This window comes from Rhamphochromis sp. 'chilingali' (genome assembly GCF_963969265.1).
Source record: "Rhamphochromis sp. 'chilingali' genome assembly, chromosome: 16".
NCBI lineage: Eukaryota > Metazoa > Chordata > Actinopteri > Cichliformes > Cichlidae > Rhamphochromis > Rhamphochromis sp. 'chilingali'.
The window spans coordinates 8,051,433-8,076,867 of NC_137943.1; the positions used below are offsets into that span (position 1 = coordinate 8,051,433).

The 25,435-nt window shown below is 42.3% G+C and overlaps 3 protein-coding genes across 3 annotated transcripts in view; 2 read left to right on the plus strand and 1 right to left on the minus strand.

Moving 5' to 3' along the window:
- Positions 1-946, plus strand: part of LOC308412678 (uncharacterized protein) — a 28,775-nt gene extending 27,829 nt beyond the window's left edge. The window contains exon 75 of the mRNA XM_080907199.1: positions 8-946. Coding sequence (XP_080763325.1) covers positions 8-564 — 557 coding nt within the window. The 3' untranslated portion in view covers positions 565-946. The remainder of the gene's footprint in view (positions 1-7) is intronic.
- A 134-nt stretch (positions 947-1,080) lies between these two features.
- Positions 1,081-2,127, minus strand: cUnh14orf119 (chromosome Un C14orf119 homolog). Its single transcript, XM_080907198.1, has 2 exons — positions 1,490-2,127; positions 1,081-1,405 (listed from the first exon to the last, which is right to left on the minus strand). The coding sequence occupies exons 1-2, from the start codon at positions 1,877-1,879 to the stop codon at positions 1,232-1,234; spliced, it is 564 nt and encodes a 187-aa protein (XP_080763324.1). The 5' UTR covers positions 1,880-2,127; the 3' UTR covers positions 1,081-1,231.
- A 223-nt stretch (positions 2,128-2,350) lies between these two features.
- On the plus strand, positions 2,351-24,072 carry acin1a (apoptotic chromatin condensation inducer 1a). The gene is made up of 18 exons (XM_080907186.1): positions 2,351-2,528; positions 3,934-3,999; positions 4,181-4,292; positions 4,383-4,438; positions 4,548-7,244; positions 11,408-11,554; positions 11,703-11,788; positions 16,914-16,971; positions 19,494-19,533; positions 19,830-19,972; positions 20,093-20,236; positions 20,371-20,566; positions 20,917-21,062; positions 21,451-21,558; positions 22,008-22,115; positions 22,206-22,500; positions 22,586-22,686; positions 22,773-24,072. Exons 1-18 carry the CDS (start codon positions 2,391-2,393, stop codon positions 23,088-23,090), a joined length of 4,959 nt encoding a protein of 1,652 aa, XP_080763312.1. The 5' UTR covers positions 2,351-2,390; the 3' UTR covers positions 23,091-24,072.
- The last annotated feature ends 1,363 nt before the right edge of the window (positions 24,073-25,435 follow it).

The following is a 25,435-nucleotide window of genomic DNA, read 5'->3' on the forward strand; positions in this document are numbered from 1 at the left end:
TTAACAGCAAAGATGACCTTCGATCCAGACACAGCGCACCCAAGAATAGTTTTATCTGATGATGAAACCGAGATGTCCACTGCAGATTTTATACAAGACGTCCCCAACAATCCAAGACGGTTTGATGTGATTCTGGGGGCCCTAGGTGCCACTGGCTTCTCATCTGGCAAGCATTACTGGGAGGTTTCAGTAGCTGGAAAGACCTGTTACCACCTTGGGATGACCAGTGAATCTTCTCGAAGAAAGGGATCAATATCCTTCAATCCAAACAATGATTACTGGACTATAGTCCTGGACAAACAGCGTCAGTACAGAGCTATAGAGCAGAGGAGAACGGTTCCCATTCCTACTGAGATACAACCAGTTACCCTGGGTATCCTGCTAGATTACGAAAAGGGAACCATCTCGTTTTATGATTCAGGGTCCAGAACTCATATGTATTCTTTTGTAGGTCAGCACTTCACAGGAAAAATTTATCCATTTGTCAATTTCTGTGTAGAAGATGGCAGCGCTCCAAATCCAGTAGTTTTAATTACTCCTGGAGCAACTGACTGGATAAAATAAGGGTCACGAGAAGTTCTGTCCGCACCCATGTCAAAATGTGTGACATTTACGAGTATGGGAAATAAAATAATAACTGAAGAATAAGTGCACATATTTCTGCTACTGTTGCTATTAAATGCTTCAGACAGTAAAACAAATATACCATGCTTGCAACATTCTCTCCCTGTCTTTAAAGCCAACCTTAAGTCTGCCTACTCTCTTTGATTTGAATCATGCTGTTAACTCTATGGTTTTTACCAGCTGTTATTTTTATCAATACTGTGATTTTGATATTTGATTCTATGTAAGGTGTCCCTGAGTGTCTCAGCAGGTGCCTATTAATAAAATTCATTACTAAAATATTTTGTTTATTCTCGTTATCAAAAAAAAGTGTTTCTTGTCCATGTTATTCCAGATGTGTTAATTGCCTCACAGAAGAGCTAAGCCTGTTTAGATATTAACCCACAGCTAGATGTTAAACCTGTTTATTTACAAATTCGTGTCAATCAATTAAAAACTTAAAAAAAACCCGGCGGAGCAGGCATGCAGAATTTTATTTACAAAACGTATACGAACACTACGATCTACAAGAAGGCTAAATTTTCTACAAAGAGACTCAGAGAATGTGTTTTCCACACCACACATCACCCCTTTATTACTTGCTTTTCTATCACAATGCAAACATTGCTCAGTCTCTTCCTGCTGTACCCGCTACACTCCTGTAAAAGTGGGTAACAAAATCCGGGTCCCGCTCTTCCAGCATGTGTAGGAAATGATTCCTCTCCTCTTCTCCCCAAGACTCAAACCACTGCGTCCACAGGCGGAGCTGGCATTCAAAGATGTTTGGAAGTTTGTCTTTAACCTACACAGAGGAAGAAAGCGCCAGTTATTTACTAGAAATGGCACTCCTCTCCAGACCATGTGTTTGCAAGTTTGCATAAAGTACCTGGAGAGTGCTGAGTGAGTCTAGGAGGGTGCACACTTTCCCCGGCACAGCTTTCCCCAGAAGGTCCTGGAGAAACCGCTCCCTCTGAACGGGAGTCCAGCTCTGGAACCAGCTCAGGACACACCGCTGCTCCTGGAAGGTTACGTAGGAGATGGGTTCGGGCTCTCTAACTTGACCTGCACTCGGAGAAGCGCAGGACAGCTTCTCGAGGCTGGGAGGGCTGACTACACCTTGAGGAGCTGGGGGAAATTCACCCAAGCTGGGAGAAGGGAAACTTGCAGGGCACGTGAACACTGGGTTGGGAGAACTGCACAGGATGCCTGCAATTCCTTGATTGTCAGTGGGCTGGTGTTGACTTGAGCTTTGACTGACATAATTAAACCACGACATCTTAAACAGCTCAATAATCCATTTAGCTTAGCTTAACGTTTTGTTTAAGGAGCACAAACGGGCGGGCTCTGACTTTAAAGTCGCTATTGCTAGCTAATAACTACCTTTAAGATATGGAGTTGTGACTCCCCATTATTTTAAAACGTATATCAACTCACTACCGACATAGTCGAGGTGCAGAGAAGCCGAACGACAGTCACGTAAATCCAGAGCTGCTAACAGGAAGCGGGGTGCAGTTAACTAGTTGTGCTGTGTAGGAAGTCAGGTTTGCGCAGATGTTGCGCAAGATGTGGCGCATACAACATCTAAATATAAATACCATAATTTTTTAACGATGCCATTTCAAGTAATACATTTGGCTTATGAAAGTAATTTTGGTTTAGTCTGGGATTTAAAATATTTATAAACGTTTTATTTTATTTGATTTCGGGGGGAAGTCGTCGGCGATGACGTGACGTCGATGAAGGCGTTGATCGTCGCTCTCGCTGGGAACTGACAAGAGGAACGGAAAATGGCGGACCTTGAAGACGTTACGCTGGACGGGAGACCGCTCCAGTCCCTTCGAGTAGCGGACTTAAAGGCCGCTCTCGAGGAGAGGGGGCTGTCGAAGAGCGGCCAGAAGAATACTCTCATCAAAAGACTCAAGGGGGTGAGTTTTACTGCGATATATGGTGCCACGGTCGCTGCAAGCTAACGTTAACGAAGAGACGGGCTGATGCTCTCTCGAGGGCCGACAACTGAGTATCGTTACTGCTGAGCGTAGTAGAGTTATCGAGGTTAAAGCTCATTCACCAGCTGTAAATGTCTTTATTTTGTCAGCGCTGTGGTTATGCAGTGCTGTGGCCCTGTAGAAATGTTCCAGCTACGGAAAGACTGGCACTTCACTCAACTTATCGGCTAATCCTAAACTGTGTCTCGGGTTGATGTTGTCCCGTTAGCTCGTTAGCTCTCCTGGCTAACGCTATGAGTTGATCAGTGGCCTTAGCGACTCGCTTGCTGCTGTGTATGCTGCTTTTAACGATGTGTACACTGCTCTTGTGAGTTTGTCCAGCAGATTAACATTTCACCACTTAGAGTTAATGAGAAAAACGACAACTTTTAGCGGCTAACCCGCAATTTTTAATTAACGTTCTTGCCGTTTTTGTTGGTAAACGCATTGGCTAGTTTTAGGAGTAGTTTCCCTCAAAATCTGCAGCAGGCCCGTGAGCTGCCGTTGGTCTTGAGCTTGTTTGTTTTTCATTGCGACAGATCGTCAAACCTTATTAAGATAGCTAAGGCGTTCTTTTCTTTTTGTTACTGGGCAGTCCCGATTGCATTATTTCACTGAGCCATCAACGCTTTACTGTTTGTTTGCGTTGCGTTTATATAACCTATATTACGCCAGACAGTGGTTCTTTTCTCACAAAACCCAGAATATGTTGATTATTTTAGTCGTAGTTACCAGCTAACGTACTTGCAAAGCTCATATAAAGCCATTGGGTTATTAACAGTTTCGTCCTACCAGCATCTGATAATGACAGTGACATTATAATGGACATAATAGCAATGTAAAAGATCAACTATGTCTACGTGCAAAGTAATAGATCATGAATAAAGTAGTAGTAATAGTGCATAGATTTATACAAGGTGTTTCATTGGTGATCAATGAAATTTAAGATAAGTTGATCACTGGTTGGTGTTTGACCACAGCTTTAGAGTAACCTTGTCAATTATTGTTTGACAGACTCCCATGTCCTTTACCATCTTACATGGGAACATTGTTGCATATCATCCTCCTTCGTTTGTCAACAAGTTTTGTAGTTTCTCACAACCGCAGGCTTTCTAAAAAAAGTATCAAAGACAAAATTCTCCAAGTCTAACATTATTATAAAAGAGGAGCAGCGATGCTTAAGGATATTTGTTACATTTAGTACATAGAAACTCATTATATTTTGTCAAGGGCGGAAATATCAGCGGATGTGATAAAACATACTACTGAATAGAGTGCAGCTACAAGGTTGCCCATGAAAGAGTGTTCTCCTTTTTTCTAAAAACATCTCTTATCTCACTAACAGGCTCTCATGCTGGAGAACTTGCAGAGGACCTCCACAGCTCATATTGGACTACAGCCAAACTCTCAGGTGTGAATCTCAAAGACAGTTTTAGTTTCATATAAAAGGCTGAAGTGTCTTGATAAGTGATGGCCTTTTATGTATATATGGCAAACCGTGCATTTACACAACCTCATAAATGTCTGCAAAAAGTATGCGTTATTAGCCTTGAGATCTTGCATTGTATTTCAAAATTTCTCTGTGTGTTTAGATTGGTGAGGAAATGAGCCAGAACAGCTTTATAAAGCAGTATCTGGCTAAGCAACAGGAGCTACTGAGGCAGCGTCTGGAGAGAGAGGCTCGTGAAGCATATGATACAAATGGCAAGTTGTGTTGAATAAAATACTGTACACATTATGGATGGTTATTGTAAAATCTTGTGATTTTTATGTTTATTTCTCTTTTGTGAACAGAGCAAGAGGAGCACGCAGAAGTCAACAATAGTACACCGTGTCCTCCTCCAGCCCAGGTTAGATTGTACTTTCTCTTCTTAAGTGTTAGGTGTAAAAGTAACTTTCTGATTAAACTTGTGGGAGGGGATAATAAATAAATCTGCGCTCCCTTTCTGTTCTTGTCAGGATGTCACACCAGCATTACCTGAGCAGCACAAGCCAGCTGGCACCTCTGGTGAAGAGGGATTGTTGGGTGCGGTAAATGAGGGCCAAGCAAACAGAAACCAGGAGGCTGACATGTCCAGTCCACCTGCTTCTGGCTCTGTGCCCATGCGTGTTCCTGCCGCTGAGCAAAGGCCAGAGAGAGGCTCTGCATCAAGTGAAGTCCCAGGTGACAGCGACGATGACGACAGCGAGGATGGTGACGAGGACGGTGACGATGACGACTGGGACAGCAGCGCTCGAAGGAGAAACTTCAGAGAGCCAGCCAGGGGACCCACAACAAGGGAGAGGTCTGCAGCGTCCCGTCAACCGCAGCAGCAACACATCCCTTCTCTTTTGTCACCTCAACTCCGCCAGCCAACACCGCCTCCTTCCCCTCCACCAGAATTATCATTCCCTTTGCCTGACACCCCTAAACAGAGTCCACCTAGTCCAGATGTTCCCCAAGCCAGGCGTTCCCCCAGTTCTTCCAGCTCTGGTTCCTCCAGCGGTGGTAGCCGTAGTAGCAGCCCTGAGCCACAAAGGAGTGGACATGCTGAACGCAGGCCTGGCCCACTAACCCTTCTGGCACGTAAAATGGAGTCAGAAGGTGCTTTCTCCGGAGGAGGATGGCATGGCACTGATGGCGAAGCTGATAGGCAAGAAAGCAATTCATCCTCAGCTACATCATTTCCTGGCAGAGGACCACCAGAGAGCCTGGTATCTGCCACCACTCACACCTCTAACACTGCAGAGCATGTACCATTTCCAATAATGCCAGGCACCAATCAGGGTGTTACAGGAGCACATTCAGCCCATATTCAAGTACCTGTGAGTACACTTGAGCCCACTGTGCCTGACGAGAGGGTCAGAGAGATGGAGTCTGACCTAGAAAGACAAGAGAAGCTGAGAAAACGTCGGCAAGAACGTACCGCGGCGGAAGAGCGAGAGAGAGCCCTAGCACTGGAGCGAGAAAGAGAGCAAGCTTTGGAGAGAGAGAGGTTTGAGCAACAGCAGGCCTTAGAAAAGGAAGAGAGAGAGAAGGCTTTGCAGAAGGAGAAGGAACTTGCTCTAGAAAAAGAGAGACAGGAGAGGGAGCAAGCTTTGGCTAAAGAGAGGGAAGAGCAAATGAGGGCCTTGGAGCTTGAAAGGCAGGCTGAGCTTCAAAGACTTAAACTTCTGGAGCAAGAACGGCTGCAGAGAGAAAGGGAGGAGAGGGAAAAGCGCGAGAGAGAAGAAATGGAGAGAGCAGCTTTGGAGCGTGAGCGAGAAAGGCTAGAAAGAGAAAGAGCTCTGGAGGCTGAGAGGATTGAGAGAGAAGAGGCTCTGGAACGGGAAAGGTTAGAGAAGGAAAAGGCTTTGGAGCAGGAGAGGATAGAACGTGAAAAAGCCTTAGAGCAAGAGAGGATCGAGAGAGAAAAGGCTCTAGAGCTAGAAAGGTTGGAGAGGGAGAAGGCCTTGGAGTTGGAGAGAAGAGAAAGAGAAAAAGCTTTAGAGCTAGAAAGGCTGGAGAGGGAGAAGGCCTTGGAGTTAGAGCGAAGAGAAAGAGAACGAGTTGAAAGAGAGAAAGCTTTAGAGCAAGAGAGGATAGAGAGGGAAAAGGCCTTGGAACGAGAGAGGGTGGAAAAAGAGAGGGCAGAGAGACGGGCGGCTCTTGAACAGGAGAGAATTGAGAAAGAGAGAAAGGAAAAGCTAGAGAGAGCCCTACAGCAAGAAGAACTAGAAAGGGCAAGAAAAGAGATGGAGAGAGCTCTGGAGCAAGAAAGGGAAAAAGCTCTTGAACATGAAAGGCTGGAGAATGAGAAAGCAGTGCAGAAAGAAAAGGAGGAGCGGGAGAGGAAGCTGGAGCTGGAGAAAGATAAAACTGGGGTGGCTGAAAAGGAGAGTGAGAGTCACCTTTCTCCATCCAAATGTGGCCTTGAGGCTGGTCTCACACCCCTGCCAACTCCTCACCCCCTCTCCACAGGACCCGCTATAAACTCGTCAGCAGAGGCAGGAGACCAGGAACAAATCCGTGCTCCAGAACCCCAGAGCGAAGGCCAAGCAGCAGAGTGTAGTGCAACCATTTCAACAACATCTCTTTCACCACACTCGTCATTTAAAAAATTCCGGTTCGTAATGGACCGAGCACAACCCTCATCCACGTCTATGGTTATTAAGCGGCCCCGTACATTTTCTGATAGCCCACAGCCTCGCACCTCACCTGTCACTTATCCCACCACTGTTGGGAAAGGACAGTCTGAAGGACATAGGCCCTCAGTTAAACAGGAAGATTCAGAGCTACGGACAAATCAGCAGGTTGCTGCTCCACCACCGGGATCTGTGAGGATCCAGTCTGAGGAGGACACTGCTGTTATTACTGAAATGGGTCCCAAAGAAGAAAGAGCCACAAGGCTAGTGTTGGAGGATAAAGAACAGGCAGCTTCAGGAAAGACTGAACAGGCTGCCAAGGAGTCCATCAAAAAAGTAAAAGAAGCTGATGAAAGCAAGGGTTTGTCAAGCTCATTGAGTGGAGCGGAGCAGAGAGGAAGAGATTCAAAGAAGGAAAGGATACGAACAAGACAAAGATCATCATCCGATTCCTCTTCCTCAGAATCGGACTCTGGGTCCTCATCTTCTCAATCATCCGGTTCATCCTCGTCCTCTCAAGAGAAAAAGAACTCCACCTCCAGAGTTACAAAGGTAAGAATAAATGATCTGTCTGTCTTTGGCATTAATGCAAAGTTGTATTAAATCTATATAAACCAAACTAAATTAGTTCCAAAATGAACATATTTGGATAAATATCCATCACCTTAATAATCAAGGTATAAAATCCACCTGTGTTGTTTCCAGCAGTTGGACATATTCTGAATTTACATAGAGCTTGAACAATGGCACCATACACATTTGCAGTCATTAATCATGATTTGGCAATGGTATAGATGCTTGACTATTTATTTGTGTCACACTTGTGACTATAAAGTTGTATAATATACCAATTTATTTATCTTAAATCATATTGTTGCTCAGATTGCATTTCTCCACAGTCTGCTGAATTCTTTATGCTAAAATTATTATTTTTTAATCATTTAAAAAGAAGGCTACTTTACTTTTAAAGGGATCTGTATTCATTGGGTGTAGTGGGCTCTCAGCAGAGTGGTATTAGTCTCTGATCACAGCAGGTGTTTTCTGGCAGTATCTCTGAATACAAGCGAGTGGGTACAATTTTTCAATTTAATTTTTTTTTATCTGTTAAAACTGTCTGGTTTGCGTTTAAGACGCTGTTGGCTATAGTTCCTTACCGTATTTTCACGACCATAAGACGCACTGTACTAAAAGGCGCAGTCTCAGTTATGTGTGCCATTACTGTATTTAAAACACACATAAGGCGCACTGGATTATAGGGCGCATACAAGTACCGTATGCGTATTTAAAAATAAAGCGGGAGCAAACCTGAGTTCGGTACCTTACTCACATTTCTATTACCGGTAATCATCATCATCAACAACACACAAGCATACAAGTGTGCGTATTTAAAAATAAAGCAGGAGCAAAACAAAGTTTGGTACTCACATTTTTATCATCAATCAAACCCATGGAAGTCCTCATCCTCTGTGTCTGCTAAATCTCCATCAAACATTCCAGGTTCACTTTCTTCACTGTCAGAGTCACTTTCCGTGCCGTGCGGCTCCTTGGAAATGATGCCGGCGTTTGCGAAAGCTCGAACAACAGTGCCAGCAGACATGTTAGCCCAAGCATCTACAATCCATTGGCAAATTGTGGCGTAACTCGCCCGGCGCTGCCTTCCACTCTTGGTGAAACTGTGGTCTCCATCGGTCATCCATCGCTCCCAGGCCACTCGCAGCCTTACTTTGAACGGGCGGTTCACACCGATGTCCAGCGGTTGGAGTTCCTTTGTCAGGCCTCCCGGAATGACAGCAAGCTCACAGTTCATTTGTTTCACTAGTTTTTTCACATCGGCTGTGAGATGGGCACGCATAGAGTCACAGATTAAGAGCGATGGATGGTGATGCGTGGAAAAAAAACCACCTGGTCTCCTTACATACACCTCCCTCAGCCAGTCTTTCATCATTTCCTCATCCATCCAGCCCTTTTCATTTGCCTTAATGATGATTCCTGCTGGAAACTTCTCTTTAGGCAAAGTCTTTCGCTTAAAAATCACCATAGGCGGCAAGCACAACAGTAAAAGAAGACTTTTCGTGCCCCGTTGTGCGTATCGCTACCGTGCTGGTCCCCTTCTTCTCCACAGTGTGACTCACCGGGATGTCAAAAGTGAGCGGGACCTCATCCATGTTTGTGATGTGGCTGGGCTGGATGTGTTTGTCGGCGATGTGTTTGCTGCAGTAGGAGCGGAAGAATGGCCAGCTTTTCATTATAATCCGCTGGAAGTTGCTGCGCTACCGTAGTCCTGGTCTGGATGGAAAAATGGCACCGTTTCATAAAACGAAAGCACCAGACGGACCTCCTTGGAAATGTTCAATGTTCATCTCTTCAGCTAGTGAAACTGCTTTTAGCCGAATGGTGACCGTCGAAACGCTTCTCCCGCTCGTTCTTTGCTCGATGATCCACCGCTCGAGTCTTTCCTCCAACTCAGGCCACCTCGCCTTATGTCCGTGGAAACTCAGCTGCGTTTTCTTGACCTGCCGGAGCTTGTTTTCTAGCTTCCTCCATTTGCGAACCATCGATTCGTTAATCTTAAATTCTCTCGCCGCTGCTCGATTTCCATGTTCCTCCGCGTAGCTGATGGCCTTCAGTTTAAACTGTGCTTCGTAAGCGTGTCTCTTTGCCATTTTCAGGGTTGTTAAAACAACGATGTCCTGCATAATGCACATACCTGTATAAAAGAACAGGTATGTGCGATTGTCCCGGTATATACAATCAACGCCCACACTTCACCCTTTAGCGCTCTCATGGTGTTCTCTACTACGTCCTCCTTACAACACACAGGGCGCACTGCGCTATAGGGCGTGCCGTACTTCTTGAAGAAAATCTAAGACTTTTAAGTGCGCCTTATGGTTGTGAAAATACGGTAGTTTAATACTTGTGGGGCTAAATCCAAAGTTGTGCTTGATGCATAAATAGCACAAGTCAGATGACAACATTTGTATCCCTGTACTAATTTTATCAATGTTTAATCATCATGTGAGTTGCAAGGTAAATAAGAATAAAAGGTAACTCAAGACTCTGTTGACTAGGCTAGTAACCAATTTTTATTTGGTATAGTATTGTTTTTTTTCCTCGTCAAACTTTGTTTTTGCAAAAAGAAAAAAGAGAACTTCCATTTGCATCAGTCACAGCCTCACACCCATTTAGTAGTCTATTTGTTTATTTGCTGGGGTAACATTTCACTCTGTGTTGCCTGAAACATCACCATTAATGTGGATCAGTGTCTTAACAGTTAAACTACTCTCTCACCTGCTCAGTACAGTTAAGATACCTGGAGAATGCTAACCACTCCGTTGTGAATAGTAGCTTACTGCTTCTTCTCTAATAGTTTTCTATAGTTTGGAGCTGTGTCTTGGGTCATTGTCCTGTAAGGCAATTGGCTCCAGTCAAAGGCAATGGCTCACGCAGTTTTGCAAAAATGGAGTGATGGCTGTCCTTGTTCTACAACTATTTCATCCTGTGCAAAACTCTTATTTTACCAATGCCAGAGCACCCAAATTCATCCGTTTTATCCGTCATGACAGGTGGCATCAAACACCCCTTCAGGTTCTTTTACAGATGTTCTTCTGTGTTTTTTCTACCCAGTCACCTCAAACTTGGAACTTTATGTTCAAAAGCTTTTCTTATTTTGTAATTCTTCAGTAGCTGTGCTTGCCTTGCCATCTTAATCTTTTCCTTTTATTGGCCGCTCTCAGATATAGCTTTACTTACCAACTCTAGTAATGATCAGCATCTTGGATTTCATTGATGTTGAGACTGTGGGTGGGGGTGGTTCTGCGGGCGGCTCTTTTTAGAGGCGCTGCTAATTTTGTTTAACAAACCAGCGACTCAGATGCCCTGTTCTGTACATCACTGGGGCCCCTCGTTTCTTTTTTTTTTTTTTTCTTTTTTTTTTTTTTCAGTTTGTGTCTGTAGATTGTGAAAATATCATAAACATTCTTTCATGAAGTCGACAGTTTTTTCCTGTGTTTTTAGGGGGGATAACAGCCTTTATCAAGGACAGAGTTTTAGAATCAAGCTATTTCCTTTGCTGTTTTGCTATACAGTCCTCAATTCTGCTAACTCTGATAAAGCCAAAATTTTTGCTTCTTTAAAAAAAATGAAACAATAAATCAAAAAGATTTTAGTTGTGCACACATGGTGAAATATTTTTTTTCCTGATAATTAATTATTAATACATGAAAAGGATTAACAACCACTGAGGAAAGCAGGTGGAATGGTGTCCATCTCTTTATACTGCCACGTATTATTAAAACTGTATATGTAACTGAGTACTTGCATGACTAGCCCTTAGCATAGTGGTTAGCATAAGTAGGTGCAGAACCCTTGGAAAAGGGCTTCCAAGGAGATTTTGCTAAATCAAATATATACAGAGCTATATCCTGTGACCCGTGCTGAATAAAGGAGCAGACAAAAGCAGCTAGCAATAAAGGTTGTCATTTATTGTTTCCATTGATTTTTAATGAATAGAATAAAAAGATTAATTGCCATTTACCATTTCTGAATAATCATATTATTATAAATCATATTATTTAAACTGAAAATGTTTATTTTTAAAAAAAAACTTACCATGCCTATTTTGTAAAAATAAATTCAAAGTAGACTTTATATATTTTTGCTCCAATGCAAAAAAAAATAAAATAAAATATTGAACTGCTCTCTTTTTTTCCTTCAAGGAGGAGACATCTAAAAGAGATTCCTCAACACAGCACATGGCGGCTCAGCATGAGGATGTAAGGAAATCCTCAAAAACCTCTACCTGCAAAAGAGAGACGTCTGCAGAGAAGGCTAACACAACTGCAGATGGAGACAGTCACAACGTGGTAAGTTGCTTAGAATAAGTTCCCCAGAAGATTCACCTTCACAATATCTGTGTCAGAATGGGCAGGTCTTTGATAATAAAACAGATTTGCCATAAATGAACCACACTGTCTGCTCTTCATCTTATTCCCTGCCCTTTAAAATTCCCAGGCACAGTTTTCCAAAGCACCGACTGGAGAAGAAAAACATGGGAAGAGAACAGACAGTGAGGAAGAGGAGGAAAAGGACAAACAAAGGTCTGGTTTTCAGTCCCAGTTTTCTGAAACATATCTTATAGTTTGTTTGTGTGTCAGATTTACTCACTGGGATCAGTGTATTTGTGCTCTTATTAACATGCAAGTATAGAGGCTGTTAACAATGCTCAGTAACTATTTGACCTCTTCTGCATCATGAGTGGGGATTTGCCAGTTTGGCCCTGTTAGGTGGACGGTGGGCCAGTCTGTTCAAATTAGCTTTGTTGCTCTGTATACCACACAACACACCAAACACTAATGCACTCGCTGCTAATTGAAGAGCTACAGCAAAGGCTCAGTTGTTTAGGGGGTCTCTCTCCCTCCCCTCCCCCTCTTTATATTCAGTTTAAAACTGGTTGGAAAGATATATTTTATTTTTACTTTAGAAAGTGTTGTTGTCAGCTAGATTTATAGTTTTCATTTCACCAGTCTCTTCAGCTCCATTCCACATGTGCCCGTGTGACAGTAGATGCACTTGGAGTAAAGAGCTGGAAAGAAGAAGCTAGTGGGACAGTAAATGACAGCCGTAGGCGTCAGGCTGATGCCCACAGTAAGCTGAAATGAGACTAGTGCAGCTAATTAGGTGAATAACAAATGTAAAATTTAAAAAATGTATTTTGGTCCTGAAGCCATTTATCATTTTATTTACAAATAAATATAGGAGTTGTATTTATTTCATGTATGATGTTCTCTGTACCTGAAGTGATGGCATTATAACTCTCAGAACTGGAAAAATTTGGACTGATAGTTCCTTAATTGTCAATACAGTCAAAATAAACATTTCTTGAAACATGAATTGATTACATTGCTGTGTAGAGGTTTTCCACTTTCTGAAAAAACAAACAATGGATAACAATGGCAAAGAAGTTTCATCTCCTATGATATATTATGTCAGTTAAGGTTCTTAAATCTAAACTAGGGACAAGACCAAATTTGTGAATAGCCTTGATCTTCAGTCCCTCCGGTGGCACTGGAGTAAAATCAGACTTGAGTCTGTAGAGGAAATTGCTGCCTGATTTTGTATGTCAAAAGTGTCAAGTAACACAGTTTGTCCCAAAATCCACAAATACAAATGAAAAGCATCATAGAAAAACAATATGATAGATGAGCAACATTGGGTAGGAAACCTTTTTCACATTCCAGTGCTTGCTTTACCCTTTTGTTTTACCTTCTTCTTAAGGACCTTTTAAGATGTCTCTTCTTATTACAAAAAAAATACAAAAACAAAATGATAGAAACATGTTTTTGGCAGATTTAAAAATAAAAAAAAAAGTTTAAAAAATTTAAAAAACAAAACAAATTGTAATAAAACACTGGATTAACTCCACATAGGTCAACACATTCACCACTCCAAACATACAAAGCTACTAATAAAATTACTGCCCCGGGGCCTCCTCCCGGTGGGACATGCCTGGAACACCTCACCCAGGAGGCGCCCAGGGGGCATCCTTGTCAGATGCCCGAACCACCTCAGCTGGCTCCTTTCGATGTGGAGCAGCAGCTGCTCTACTCTGAGCCCCTCCCGGATGGCCGAACCTCTCACCCTATCTCTAAGGGAGAGGCCAGCCACCCTTCGGAGGAAGCTCATTTCTGCCGCTTGTATCCGCGATCTCGTTCTTTCGGTCACTACCCACAGCTCGTGGCCATAGGTGAGGGTAGGGACGTAGATCGACCGGTAAATTGAGAGCTTCGCTTTTACACTCAGCTCCCTCTTCACCACGACGGACCGGTGCAGCGTCCGCATTACTGCAGCTGCAGCCCCAATCCGTCTGTCGATCTCCGGCTCCCTTCTCCCATCACTCGAGAACAAGACCCCGAGATACTTGAACTCCTCCACTTGGGGCAGGAACTCATCCCCGACCCGGAGTGGGCACTCCACCCTTTTCCGGCTGAGAACCATGGCCTCAGATTTGGAGGTGCTGATCCTCATTCCCGCTGCTTCACACTCGGCTGCGAACCGTTCCAGTGCGAGCTGGAGGCCCTCACCCGATGAAGCCAACAGAACCACATCGTCTGCAAAAATCAGAGATGAGATTCTGAGGCCACCAAAGCGAAAGCCCTCCGCCACTTGGCTGCGCCTAGAAATCCTGTCCATAAAAATTATGAACAGAACCGGAGACAAAGGGCAGCCCTGGCGGAGCCCATCACCCACCGGGAACGAGTCCGACTTATTGCCGGCAATGCGAACCAAGCTCTTGCAACGGTTATATAGGGATCGAATGGCCCGTAGCAATGGGCCAGACACCCCATATTCCCGCAACACCTCCCACAGGACGCCCCGAGGGACACGGTCGAATGCCTTCTCCAAGTCCACAAAACACATGTAGACTGGTTGGGCAAACTCCCATGCACCCTCAAGTTGTCAGAACGCAGCCTTATTCCAACATGGAATAAATTCATTTTCACACAATACCCCATTATGACAAAGTGGGAAAAAAAAAGGTTGCTTGTAAATCTTGCAAATTTAATAATAAAATTTTTTAACATGTAGATAAGTATTCACAGCCTTTGCTCAATATTTTGTTTAAGCACGTTTGGTAGCAATTATAGCGTCAAGTTTTGTTTTGTTTTGTTTTTTAAAGTAAGCTTGCCGCACCTATTTTTGGGCAGTTTCTCTCATTCTTCTTTGCAGATCCTCTAAAGCGCCATCAGATTAGGTGGGGCGTGTCAGTGCACAGACGTTTTTCAGATCTTTCCTGAGATGTACAAGCAGGTTCAAGTCTGGGTCTGGGTGGGCCATTCAAGGACATTTAGAGCGGTCACAAAGCCACTGTGTGGTTATCTTGGCTGTGTGCTTGGAGTCGTTGTCCAGTTGAAAGATGAATGTGATGAATCTGAAGATTAATCAGATGTACAGAATGCTCTGGAGCAGGTTATGAAGGATGTCTTTGTGCATTGCTGCGTTCATCATTCCTTGACCCTGACAAGGTCCCAGGTGTCAAAAAACATCCCAACAGCATGATGTTGCCACCACCATGCTTCACTGTAGGGATGGTAGTGGCCAGTTGATGAGTCATGCTTGGTTTCCTCCACACACAAGAGGCTTGGCTTTTTTTTTTCATCAGACCAGAGAATTTTGTTTCTCGTGGTCTGAGAGTCCTTCGGGTGCCTTTTGACAAACTCTAGGTGGGCCGTTTGTGCCTTTTACTGAGGAGTGGCTTCTGTCTAATTGCTGGAGTGGTGCTGAAATGGGTGTCCTCCTGGAAAGTTCTCCTCTCTCAACAGAGCAACACTGGAGCTCTGTCAGAGTGACCATCGGGTTCTTGGTCACCTTCCTGACTAAGACCCTTTTACCCTAATTGCTCAGATCGGCTGGGTGGCCAGCTCTAGGAAGAGACCTGGTGGTTCCAAACTTTTTCCATTTACAGATTATGCATAATCACTTATTAGCATCAGTCTTTGATTAACTCTTATTTACAGATATGCATTTTTCTTTCTATTGCAGCATGCAGATAACTAAAGAATATTTTTTAACATAACAACGACATAATTGTAACTATAATGTAATTACTAAATTAAGTAAGAAGTAAGTAAGATGTTAATGCTAGTACTCTAGGCAGTTTTTATTGTAAGTTTCATCAAGATGGATGATCAGTGTAAAAGAGAGGCCTACGATCATCATAGTAAGATTTCAGGTTGTTTCTCCTACAAAATATAATGTAGCTTTATTGTGCTTAAACTGTCCTTTAGGCGCAAAGCTAGTGAAATGACCGAAAGCTTCTTTTTTTTTCTTCTTTTTTTAAATCTCATTATTTCATAAATATTTCTACTTAAAAAAAACAACAACTCCTCAATGGTAAGAGTGGAGTAATTATTTTGCACATCGCTATTTACATATTGTGGAAAAAGCACGTGAAAAAAAGCCAGTTCCGTGGACATTGTTTTATGAAATGACATACTGATGTGTTCACTTTAACGCTTCCATGATGTCATTATAATGAAGACCTGATAAAAACGGTGTAAGAAAAAAGGCTGGGCATTGAATTTCCCATCAGGCGATTGATGAGACTACCTTAAATCCGGCGTGCTAGAAAAGATGTGGGTCCTTTTTCTTTTTTTTAATACAAGATCTTTTTTTTCTTTATTCGTTGCAACATGGCTGTGCTCAGTCGGCGGGTTTAGCAGCCTATGCCGGCCTTTGGCTCTCCACACCGCGGCTCAGCTAGACAGCAGGCGACACTTTGTCCGCTGCAGGTTCCGGTTGACAGCCGCTGCGGTCATGGACGTATTCACAGAGTAGTGTTCGGAGAGAGGAAGACAGCAGGGAGGGAAGAGAAGCGGTTCGTTGCGACGCAGTCGTTTTAACGGCAGTCGCAGTCTGTGTGCTGCGTGTGGAGCGAGCACGGCGTGGTCTCAGTGCTGTGAAGTTCCCCAAGTTGATTTCAGTCGCAATGAGTGGACTTGTTCGCGTGTGCTTTCACGAGGATGGTGTGACGACGTGAGGCGTACGCTCATTCGTCAGGTACCGTGTAGCTGTGGTGCGTGTCGGATCTGGACGGGCGCAGCTTGGCTAAATAAGGAGTGTGGTAACTGCGTTTAATTTCTGTTTTATTTTTCTCGCCTCGGCTCAGTTCTTTAACCCTGAGGGGGACGATAGCAGCGCATTTGATGTGGTCACCAACGTGTGATGCGGTGAAGGCGCAGTAATTTTAGCATCTGCTGGTTGCTGTTTGTGCATTACATTGGAGTGGGTCCACTTGCTGAGATTTTAACGCGTTTTTATGCTGTGTTGTGGTTCCTTGACACGTGTTTGAGAAAACGTGAATTTTTGAATTATGATTGCAGTGTAATGACATTTAAAGGACTAAAGTATTAATTTTGCATGCACTGCCCAGCTACTGGCAATATTTACAAAGGCATATCCATTTTAAATCAGTTTTAATTTAGGAATCAATTAAGTTTCTGATTTTAATCCTTTTGTTCCTATTGCTAGGAATATTTTTAATACTTTAGATTTGACATGTTTTGTTTTTGTTAAACATTTACATAGTGTTTTGATTGCTTGTGTTAAGCTATTAATTTAATATTTTTAACATCTTATGAGTGAGTTTTCTTTCTTCATACTGATGATCTTTTTTCCTTTTTTACCTCTTTTCTTTGATGTGTATTTATTTTTAACAATATGCAGGCAGATGAAGGAGACTACCATGGCAGATCCAGAGAAATTTCAAGAAACCAGTGAGGAGGTAAGGCACCTGGAGAATCCCAAATCATTTCAGTTCTGAAGGCTTTCATTAATTAAGTACTTTGCAGGGGAGATGCAGTTTTTAGGGATGTTCCTCGTGACTAATTTACTAGTTGTTTAAACAAGAGAGAAAGCTTAGCTATTCATCTACTTGAAAAGACAGAAAACTCTGACTATATTAAAAACTGGACACAAATTGATCGACAAATTTCAACATTGGCCCAAAAAGTATTGCATGTGTGTTTGTGGAACTATATGAACTATAGTATGAACTGTAACAATGTCCTGCACCACAGTGCAGTGTGATTACTCGGGGGTTTAGTTCCAGTTTATTCTGACACAAACGATATTTATTTATTTTTAAACAGTGCTGAAGAACAGCGATGGTTCGCTGTCTCGGCTGTCATCGGTTTACTTTCCCCCCCTCGCTCGTTACTTTCCTCCACAGAGATAGGTAGAGAGACGGAGGCATAGCTGGTGTTAGCGCTGCAGGCAACATGAGTGGCCAGCAGCATCTTTGAAATGGCAACTGCTGTTGTATAGTAATAACATAATAATACATTTAACTGGCAGCCGTGTTTAAACGTCTAGTCAATTAGTCACAGGCATCCATAATAGTTAGATTTTTTTTAGTGCACTTTTTGAATTATTCCTAGTTTTTAAACATGTTACATTTTACTGTAAGTATTTAGATTTTTGTTTTGTTTTTAAACAACAAGAAAGGGTCATTAGAAGGTTTAATGGGCCATTTTCAAACTTGGTAGTATGTTAACCTTGGGTACTGTCATAGGAACAAACAGCAAGGGTGTTTTCTCACTGTGGCTGATGTTTAAACCCCAAATGATTCCTTTGTTATAAAGGTGCTCATGCTTCTTCCATTGCCCCTATTGGTACCTGCGTACTACCTCTGGCACTACTGCTACTGCTGCACCTGTTCCACTGTCCCCAAGAATCCAGAGTTGACCACAGATAAGCCCCAAAGTCTGCACTACAGAGGGACACCCCTGGCAACAAAGTCTGCCTCATTTTCACCGATATGGCTGACAGAAACTATTAATTGGACCAGAAGTTTTAAAAAGGGGGTTGGCTAGTCAATGTTGCCCACATCTTGCAGCCTGATTTTTACCAATCTAGCCCCACACCCTTAAAGTCTACATCGAGAGCATGAGGAAAGAAGCTTGCTCACTTAAGCCAAGTTCAAGGCTGCTGTGAACAAGTTTAAAGAAGTTTTTTTTTTAAAAATTATTATTATCAAAGACATTTTTTTTAAATCTCATAACGATCAAAGAAAGTGGGCATTGTGGATTATGACCTGGAGAATGGTATGAAGGACATTTCGAGTTTTTGTGTATCTGTTGGAAGAGAGATCTGCTGCTTGGACACTTTTTCAGATAGCTTAAAGCAAATATCTGGACTGCAAGAGGCTGGGAATGTTTTCTCCTGAAAAAGGACTTGCCATTTGTTGCCAGAGTTTTGCTACTATGTGACTGCTTCTTAAATACAGCAGAACTTTTAAGTCAAACTTATGGAGTTGTTCCACAGTGACTGTTGACAGCATTCATTATCTGGTCTCAATTTAAGTGGACTGATCACTCTCTTCTGCCAGTATAAAAGTCTGCCACATCTTTAAAAGGACTAACATCTGAAGACGACTGCTTTGGCCAAGAACATTTGAAAGCCCAAACCCAAATGAACTATTGAGCCCAACCTACCAGCCAGCAAGATTTCAGATTTTCATCCAGCCACCATTGATTGGACCTTTTGTTCCCTAAATACAGTACATGCAGTCGTGATTGGGCCATATCCAAAACAGTAAGGATCAGGTGTCAGGGAATAAGTAGATGTTTACTCAGTGCTGTATTTCATAGCTTATTTTGAATGTGTTTAATATTAATTTATATTCTTTTTAATCACTGATGGAGAATGAGCTTTGGATTTTTAATTGTGCCTCCTGCAGTTTAACAAAAATATTTCTAAACCCCTATTTGGTGATCTTGTGTATTAGTTTACTTTTAGCTGACTAAAGTAGTTAAATATTAGTTTTGTTGAACTAGTTGGAGTTTGTCTACAAACATTTAAAAAAACAAAACATTTTAGTGCTTAAATTGAAACATTACAGTTTCCACTAGGTCCTTGTTTTTTGTTTTTTGTGTTTTTTTTGGGGGGGGGGGGGCTTGTTTTGGGTTTTGTTTTGTTTGTTTGTTTGTTTGTTTTTTTGTTTTGTTTTTTTTAGAAAGTTCAAGTTTGAGAAGTTCAATCTTTAAAAGTAAGAAATATTTTCAAAAATCTACAGGTGTAGAGCTTCAAAAGTTAGGAGAACACATCATAAACATAAACAAAAGCAACATAGCTTGCCATCAATAAACAACGAGTTTTAAGGCGAGGTGTTGTTTTCAGTTCTCTTTACCCACTTCTTGTTTTTATTCCACATTTTCTTCAACTTGACCATTTGTCTCATTCCATGGTGTCGGCGTCTCACCTCTCCCATGTATATCGGGTTGTTTCTATCTTCTTGTGTTTCAGAAATCAAAGGCCTTCTCAGCTCGTAAGATCTCTCTTAGCAGTGAGTACAACCTTTCACCTTGTTCCATTCTTTACTAACATTTGATTATTCATGTTGATATTGTGGCTTTTTCTCCTCATATTTGTATTAATCTAGTTTACAAATATTTTTGATAGGGGAGGTGCAGCATTGATACGCTAAGGTTTGAGAACACAGCAGCGTTAAAAAATTCTTAAATTTGGTTATTCAACAGAATATATAATTCAGTAATCATTCAAAAGACCATTGTCTGTATATATTTCCAGTTGATGTGTTGCATAAACGTCGAGCATTGTATTGATTCCATTACTTCCCAGGCAGTAAATCATCCCCGGGCACCAGCAGTGCAGAGGGTGAACAGGAGTCTGGGACAGTGGCTGGTCGCAAGAGGAGGTGGGGCTCCAGCACAGCTGTCACTGCCAAGAAACCTTCCATCAGCATCACCACTGACTCACTCAAGGTATTTGCAGCAAAGCATAATTTGTTTTACATTGTAGTTAACAGTAATTCTCACAGATGCATTGTAAACACTGTCTCGTAGAAAGCTTAACCATGTTGTTTCCTCACGCTTTGCCTGTAGTCTCTGATCCCAGACATCAGGCCATGTCTAGGACAGGAAGCAGTAGTTGACTTGCATCCAGAGGAAGCTGTCCTCTCTGGGGCTGATGATGAAGACAGGGAGCGCTCTGATCAGGACCTTCAGATTAGACGCACAGTTACACAGGTTACTGTTGTTAGTGTTTAACTACTGATTAACCTGACGCTAGTATCTTCACTTTCATTAAGTGTAAAGTGCTCTTTAAGATTGTTCGAGGTTATCTCTCAGTTGATTGCTTGGTGTGATATCTTGTATTTAAGGTGGTGCATTCAGAAAGCCAGGAGAATGGGCAAAGAGAAGCAAAGAGGAGCAGGCAAGAGGAGGCAGAGGAAGATGATCTACAGGTAGACCAAGAAAGGACAAAGGCTCATGAAGAGCAGATGGATACCTCTATTCCTGTAGCTGTTGAAACTCATTCACCAACACATACCAGCCATGATGTAGAAATCAACACTGGTAAGATATCCACCGTAAGATGGCTTCTCTGCAGAAATAAATTCATCAGAATTAATTAATGTATTCCTGAAATCTAATTTTCATATTACCTTATGTTTAAGAAAGTCAAATGGGTGCATAACAGAAAGGCTGACAGAAAGACTTGAATGATTCTTTATATGGATTCAAACAACTATTTTCAGTCGGTGCTGATTTCTGGCATGCCATCTTGGGTGTAGCAATTCAAATAGTTTAATTATTTGACACTTGATACAGATCTCTTGTCTCGGTAAAGGAAAATATGTTCTATTATAAGAACTACAAAGACAGTGATGTAATGGAGACACTTTGCTCACTGTTTTTCATTCTAGTGACCCCCAGCGACACCCTCATCCGTCGCTCCATCAGCCAGCAGAAAACAAGTGTTTCCATCACAATTGATGACCCTGTTCGCACGGCCAAGCAGCCCTCACCACCTCGCGGAAAAGTCTCCACTATTGTTCACATCTGCAACCTGGTGAGAGAATAGGACCCATGAACAAACCCATGTTGGGCTCAAATTTCTAAAATATGAGCTATAGGACATGGATTTTTGTTTTCTTTCTTTTGGGGTTGATTTTAGATTTTTATTTTTTTTATTTCATTTTTTTTGTTGAGGTATAAAACTTCCACAATATATTGTCTTCTACTGTCATAGACCCAGTTAATTTATAATAAATCAAAACAATTAAGTTAAAAGAATAATTGTATGGAAAGGTTTCAGTTTTTCCTCTTGTAATCTTGCTGACTTCTTATTGCATGTGTTTTTATTTAATTGTTCCACTGTGTTTATCTTGTTTGCAGTGTGTAAATTGTTAGTAGTCGCACTTTATTCATATTGTAATGGAGTCTGTGACACTGTTCAGGTGAGGCCATTCACTCTGGGACAGCTTAAGGAACTGCTCAGCAGAACTGGCAGTCTGATGGAGGAGGGCTTCTGGATTGACAAAATCAAGTCCCACTGCTATGTCACTGTAAGTTATTAAAAGCATTCAAGGCAAGGCAAGGCAAGTTTATTTGTATAGCACAATTCAACAACAAGGTGATTCAAAGTGCTTTACAGAGACATTAGAAACAAGAACAAATAAAAAGCATGATTTAAAATTGAATAAAACAAGCAAATAAACTAACTAACTAATTAACAAACAAACAAACAACAGTATATAAAATCAAAACAGATAAAATCAGAACAGTAGATAAAATCAGTAGTTAAATGTAAGTTTTGAAATTTAAGCTTAAAGTGTGGATTTGGTGCTTTATTCAAATGCAGCTGAGAACAGGTGAGTCTTCAACCTGGATTTAAATAAACTGAGTGTTTCAGCTGATCTGAGGCTGAGTTATATATCTGCAGCTCAGACTGCTTTTAGACATTGGAAGTATTTTCTCTCTCTCACGGGTCCTCCACTATACTTTCCGTGTCTAGTATTCAAGTGTAGAGGAGGCAGTCGCCACACGAGCAGCTCTTCATGGCGTGAAATGGCCACAGAGCAACCCAAAAGTTCTCACTGTTGACTTCTGCCAGCAGGATGAAGTAAGAATATTTTTGTTTAGAGTTTTTTTTCCCCTCCATAAGTGTTAAATGTTTGGCTATCTGTAATCTGAACATGTCTCTGCCCTGTAGTTGGACTTCCACAAAGGTTTGGGTGCAGGTGACAAACCTGGAGCAGAGGAACATGGTCCTGGCTCCGGCCGTGGTCGAACATCGGGCTTGCCCTCTCTCCTTCCTGAGCGAGATCAGTGGGCTGAACGGGAACGCGAAATGGAACGCAGGGAGCGAGCTCGAGCAGAGCGGGAGTGGGATCGCGACAAGGTTAGAGAGTTTGGAAAACACGGAGAAGAGAAGGAGGGAGGTCCTCGAAGGTCGCGATCAAGAGAGAGGCGACGCAAGGAGAGGGGAAAGAGCAAGGAGAAGAAAGGTAAGACGTGGATTTAGACTCAGTGTACCGGGTCCGCTGCCAGAGGCCTGTTCTCTTGTCTAATGTTGTGTGTATTCTCTGTCAGAGAAAATAGCCGAGGATCCCCCTGCAAAGCTGCTTGATGACTTGTTCCGCAAGACTAAAGCTGCCCCTTGCATATACTGGCTTCCACTTACAGATGAACAGGTGATGAAACAAACCACTTCATACCTTTTGGGGGTTTTGGGGTTTTTTTTAAAAGCATTTTTTTTTTTTTTACATTTTCATTGTAGTTTGCCCAGCGGGAAGCTGCCAGAGCAGAACGGGCAAAAGAACGTGAGAAACGGCGAAAGGAGCAAGAAGAGGAGGAGAAAAAAAGGGAAGAGGAGCGCAAGGAGAGGGTGAAAACTGGAGGAGGCACAACAGAACGCAGTGAGGGTGAGAAAGACAAGGACAGAGAGAGAGACAGAGGTCGAGATAGAGACAGGGAGAGAGAGAGGGAAAGGGAGAACGACAAACGCAGGGATGGCTACCGTAGGCCCGGGGGCAGCGGGGCGGGCGGAGGCCGACGCTCACGCAGCCGCAGCGAACCACGAGAAAGGCGGCGCTAATGGCCAATCAACTGATGGAACTGTCCTAGAGACCGCCCTCCTCCATTTGCCTTTCACTACATGTACTTTGTTACAACTAAGACCCAACAGAGGACCAACCGATGTCGCTACCATCTCTCAAATTGTCATCTTCTTTTTTTATTTTAAAGCACATTTACACCTACACACATTTATGCTTTAAGGGGACCATGATCTTTTTTTTGCAGTGTTGTTTTTCAGAGCGCTGTCCGTGGCGTTACTGTCAAGGTTTGATATTTTTCTTTCTACATTTGCCTCTTTTTCTTCAGTTTTTGTCTTGACAGCATAGCTGTTTGACTCACTGGGTAATTTTGATTATTTAGCCCAACGTGCCCCATTTGCCTCATAGTGTGGGTGCCAATTATGATTTGCAGTCACTTGTTGTCGCCTCTGTGTTTAACAATTTGGATGAGGAATCCTTTTGTTGCTGCATGTAGTACAAGGCTCCTCCTGCCAGTCCTGCCTAAAGAGAAGACTCGGTCCTCTGCAGAGAGGACTGCATAAATCAGACAATACTGAAATAGGTGTGTTTGGCTTTTTGTACAGACTTAAGATTACTTCAAATCAAGTCTTTAAATGAGGCAGCTCTGGGGTATTTTTAAACAAGCGTGGAATAACTACTAAGGCAATGCAGTGTTCCTCTGTCTCTGTTAAGAGATGAGTTTATTCTCTGTGGGAGAGAATCTGTCTGTCACAGCTGACACAGATTATGTTTATGTCCTTATTGATTCTCCTCTTCTCCCTTTCCTCCTCTTCCTCCAGTACTCTGACCCTGTAGTCAGTACAGGCCTGAGAGGGGAGGTTGCATTATGAGTTTTCTCACCAATGGTTTTAATTTTTTTTTTTTTTTTTTGTATCTTTATCATTTACAAAGATTTGTTTTTTGTTTTTTTGTTTTTGTTTTTTTAATTTCTTCTTGAGTACGCCTATCAGTGGTGAATGTACAAATAATAAAAATTGAAGTTTGAAACGACTGTGACGTTTCTTTCCGCTCTCCATGCTGATTGAGTTTGAAGTCAATTTTGTTTCTCTGTGATAACAGTTAAAAGTACTGTAGAGATGCAATACTAGGAATATGTGACTTCAGCAGTTATCCTTGGAATCCACAAGGTGTCAGTCACACCATGCTGTGGCTCAACTCATGTATCACTTTGGAATGAGAATGATCTAATGCTATTGGGTGACTCAGATTATTAACTTTTACCTGCTTTCTTAGTTGTTACAGTTTACTCAATTTACTAGCTGTCTTTGTGTCGCCCTGACTTTCTTTGTCTTTATTGTAAATGTGTCCACATTTCCCCTCTTCAGTTGCTTTGTGCCATCTCTCTGGGTCTTGACGTTTATCCTGCAGAGCTCAGCACTGCTCCTATGTAATTACAGCCTTATGGTCGCTGAGCATAACATTTTTTTGCCCTGATACAACTCAGTGTGGCTGGACTCTGCGAGGACCAGCAAATCGCTTGAGCTGGCATCTCTGGCAGACCAAGAGCAAAGTTCTAACTGGGGCAGCAAAGCTGGATTGACAAAGAGTTTCATCTGTAATGATGACATTTCACTTTTCAAATTCCACCCCTCTCTCACACAAGACAGCTCATAAACATCAAACAGTTCAGTATATAGTAGTTTATATTTAAGTATAATGACATTTTATTTACGTGGCACTTGCATAGTCTTACTGATCACTCAAAGCACTTATGACTGCAGGTTGGATATTTAACCATCCATTCACACAGCAACTTCTAAATCATTTACAGATCATCCTTGTCCAATTTGGAATCTCCACTTAATCTAACATGCATGTGTTTGGATTGTGGGAGAACCCCCACACAGACACAGGGTGAACATGCAAACTCCACACAGAATGGCCTCAGCTGGGCTTCAAACTAGGAGCTTCACATCACCATACCAGCTCAGGGGTGGGTCTGCAGTACTGGCCAAAATATAAAAAAAAATCATGTCAGCCTTTTGAACCCTGGATTAAATAATATACTGTATTTTTTGCACCATAAGGTGAACTTAAAATCCTTTAATTTTCTGAAAAAAAATAATCGACAGTGCTTTTTTAATCCGGTGGCCATATGTATGAATTCTGGTTGTGCTTACTGACCTCGAACCAATTTTATGTGGTGGTACACTCAAAAATCTGTCAAAAAATGTTTTAGTACGACTTTGGTAAGCAATTATAGCTTGATAGTGCTTTGGAGTTGATTGTCGGAGCATTACGGCTACCGTAGTCAGGAGCCTCGCGGAGTGATCTGGGCAGTGTCGCCAACTTAGCGACTTTGTCGCTATATTTAGCGAGTTTTCAGACCCCCTCAGCTACCAGC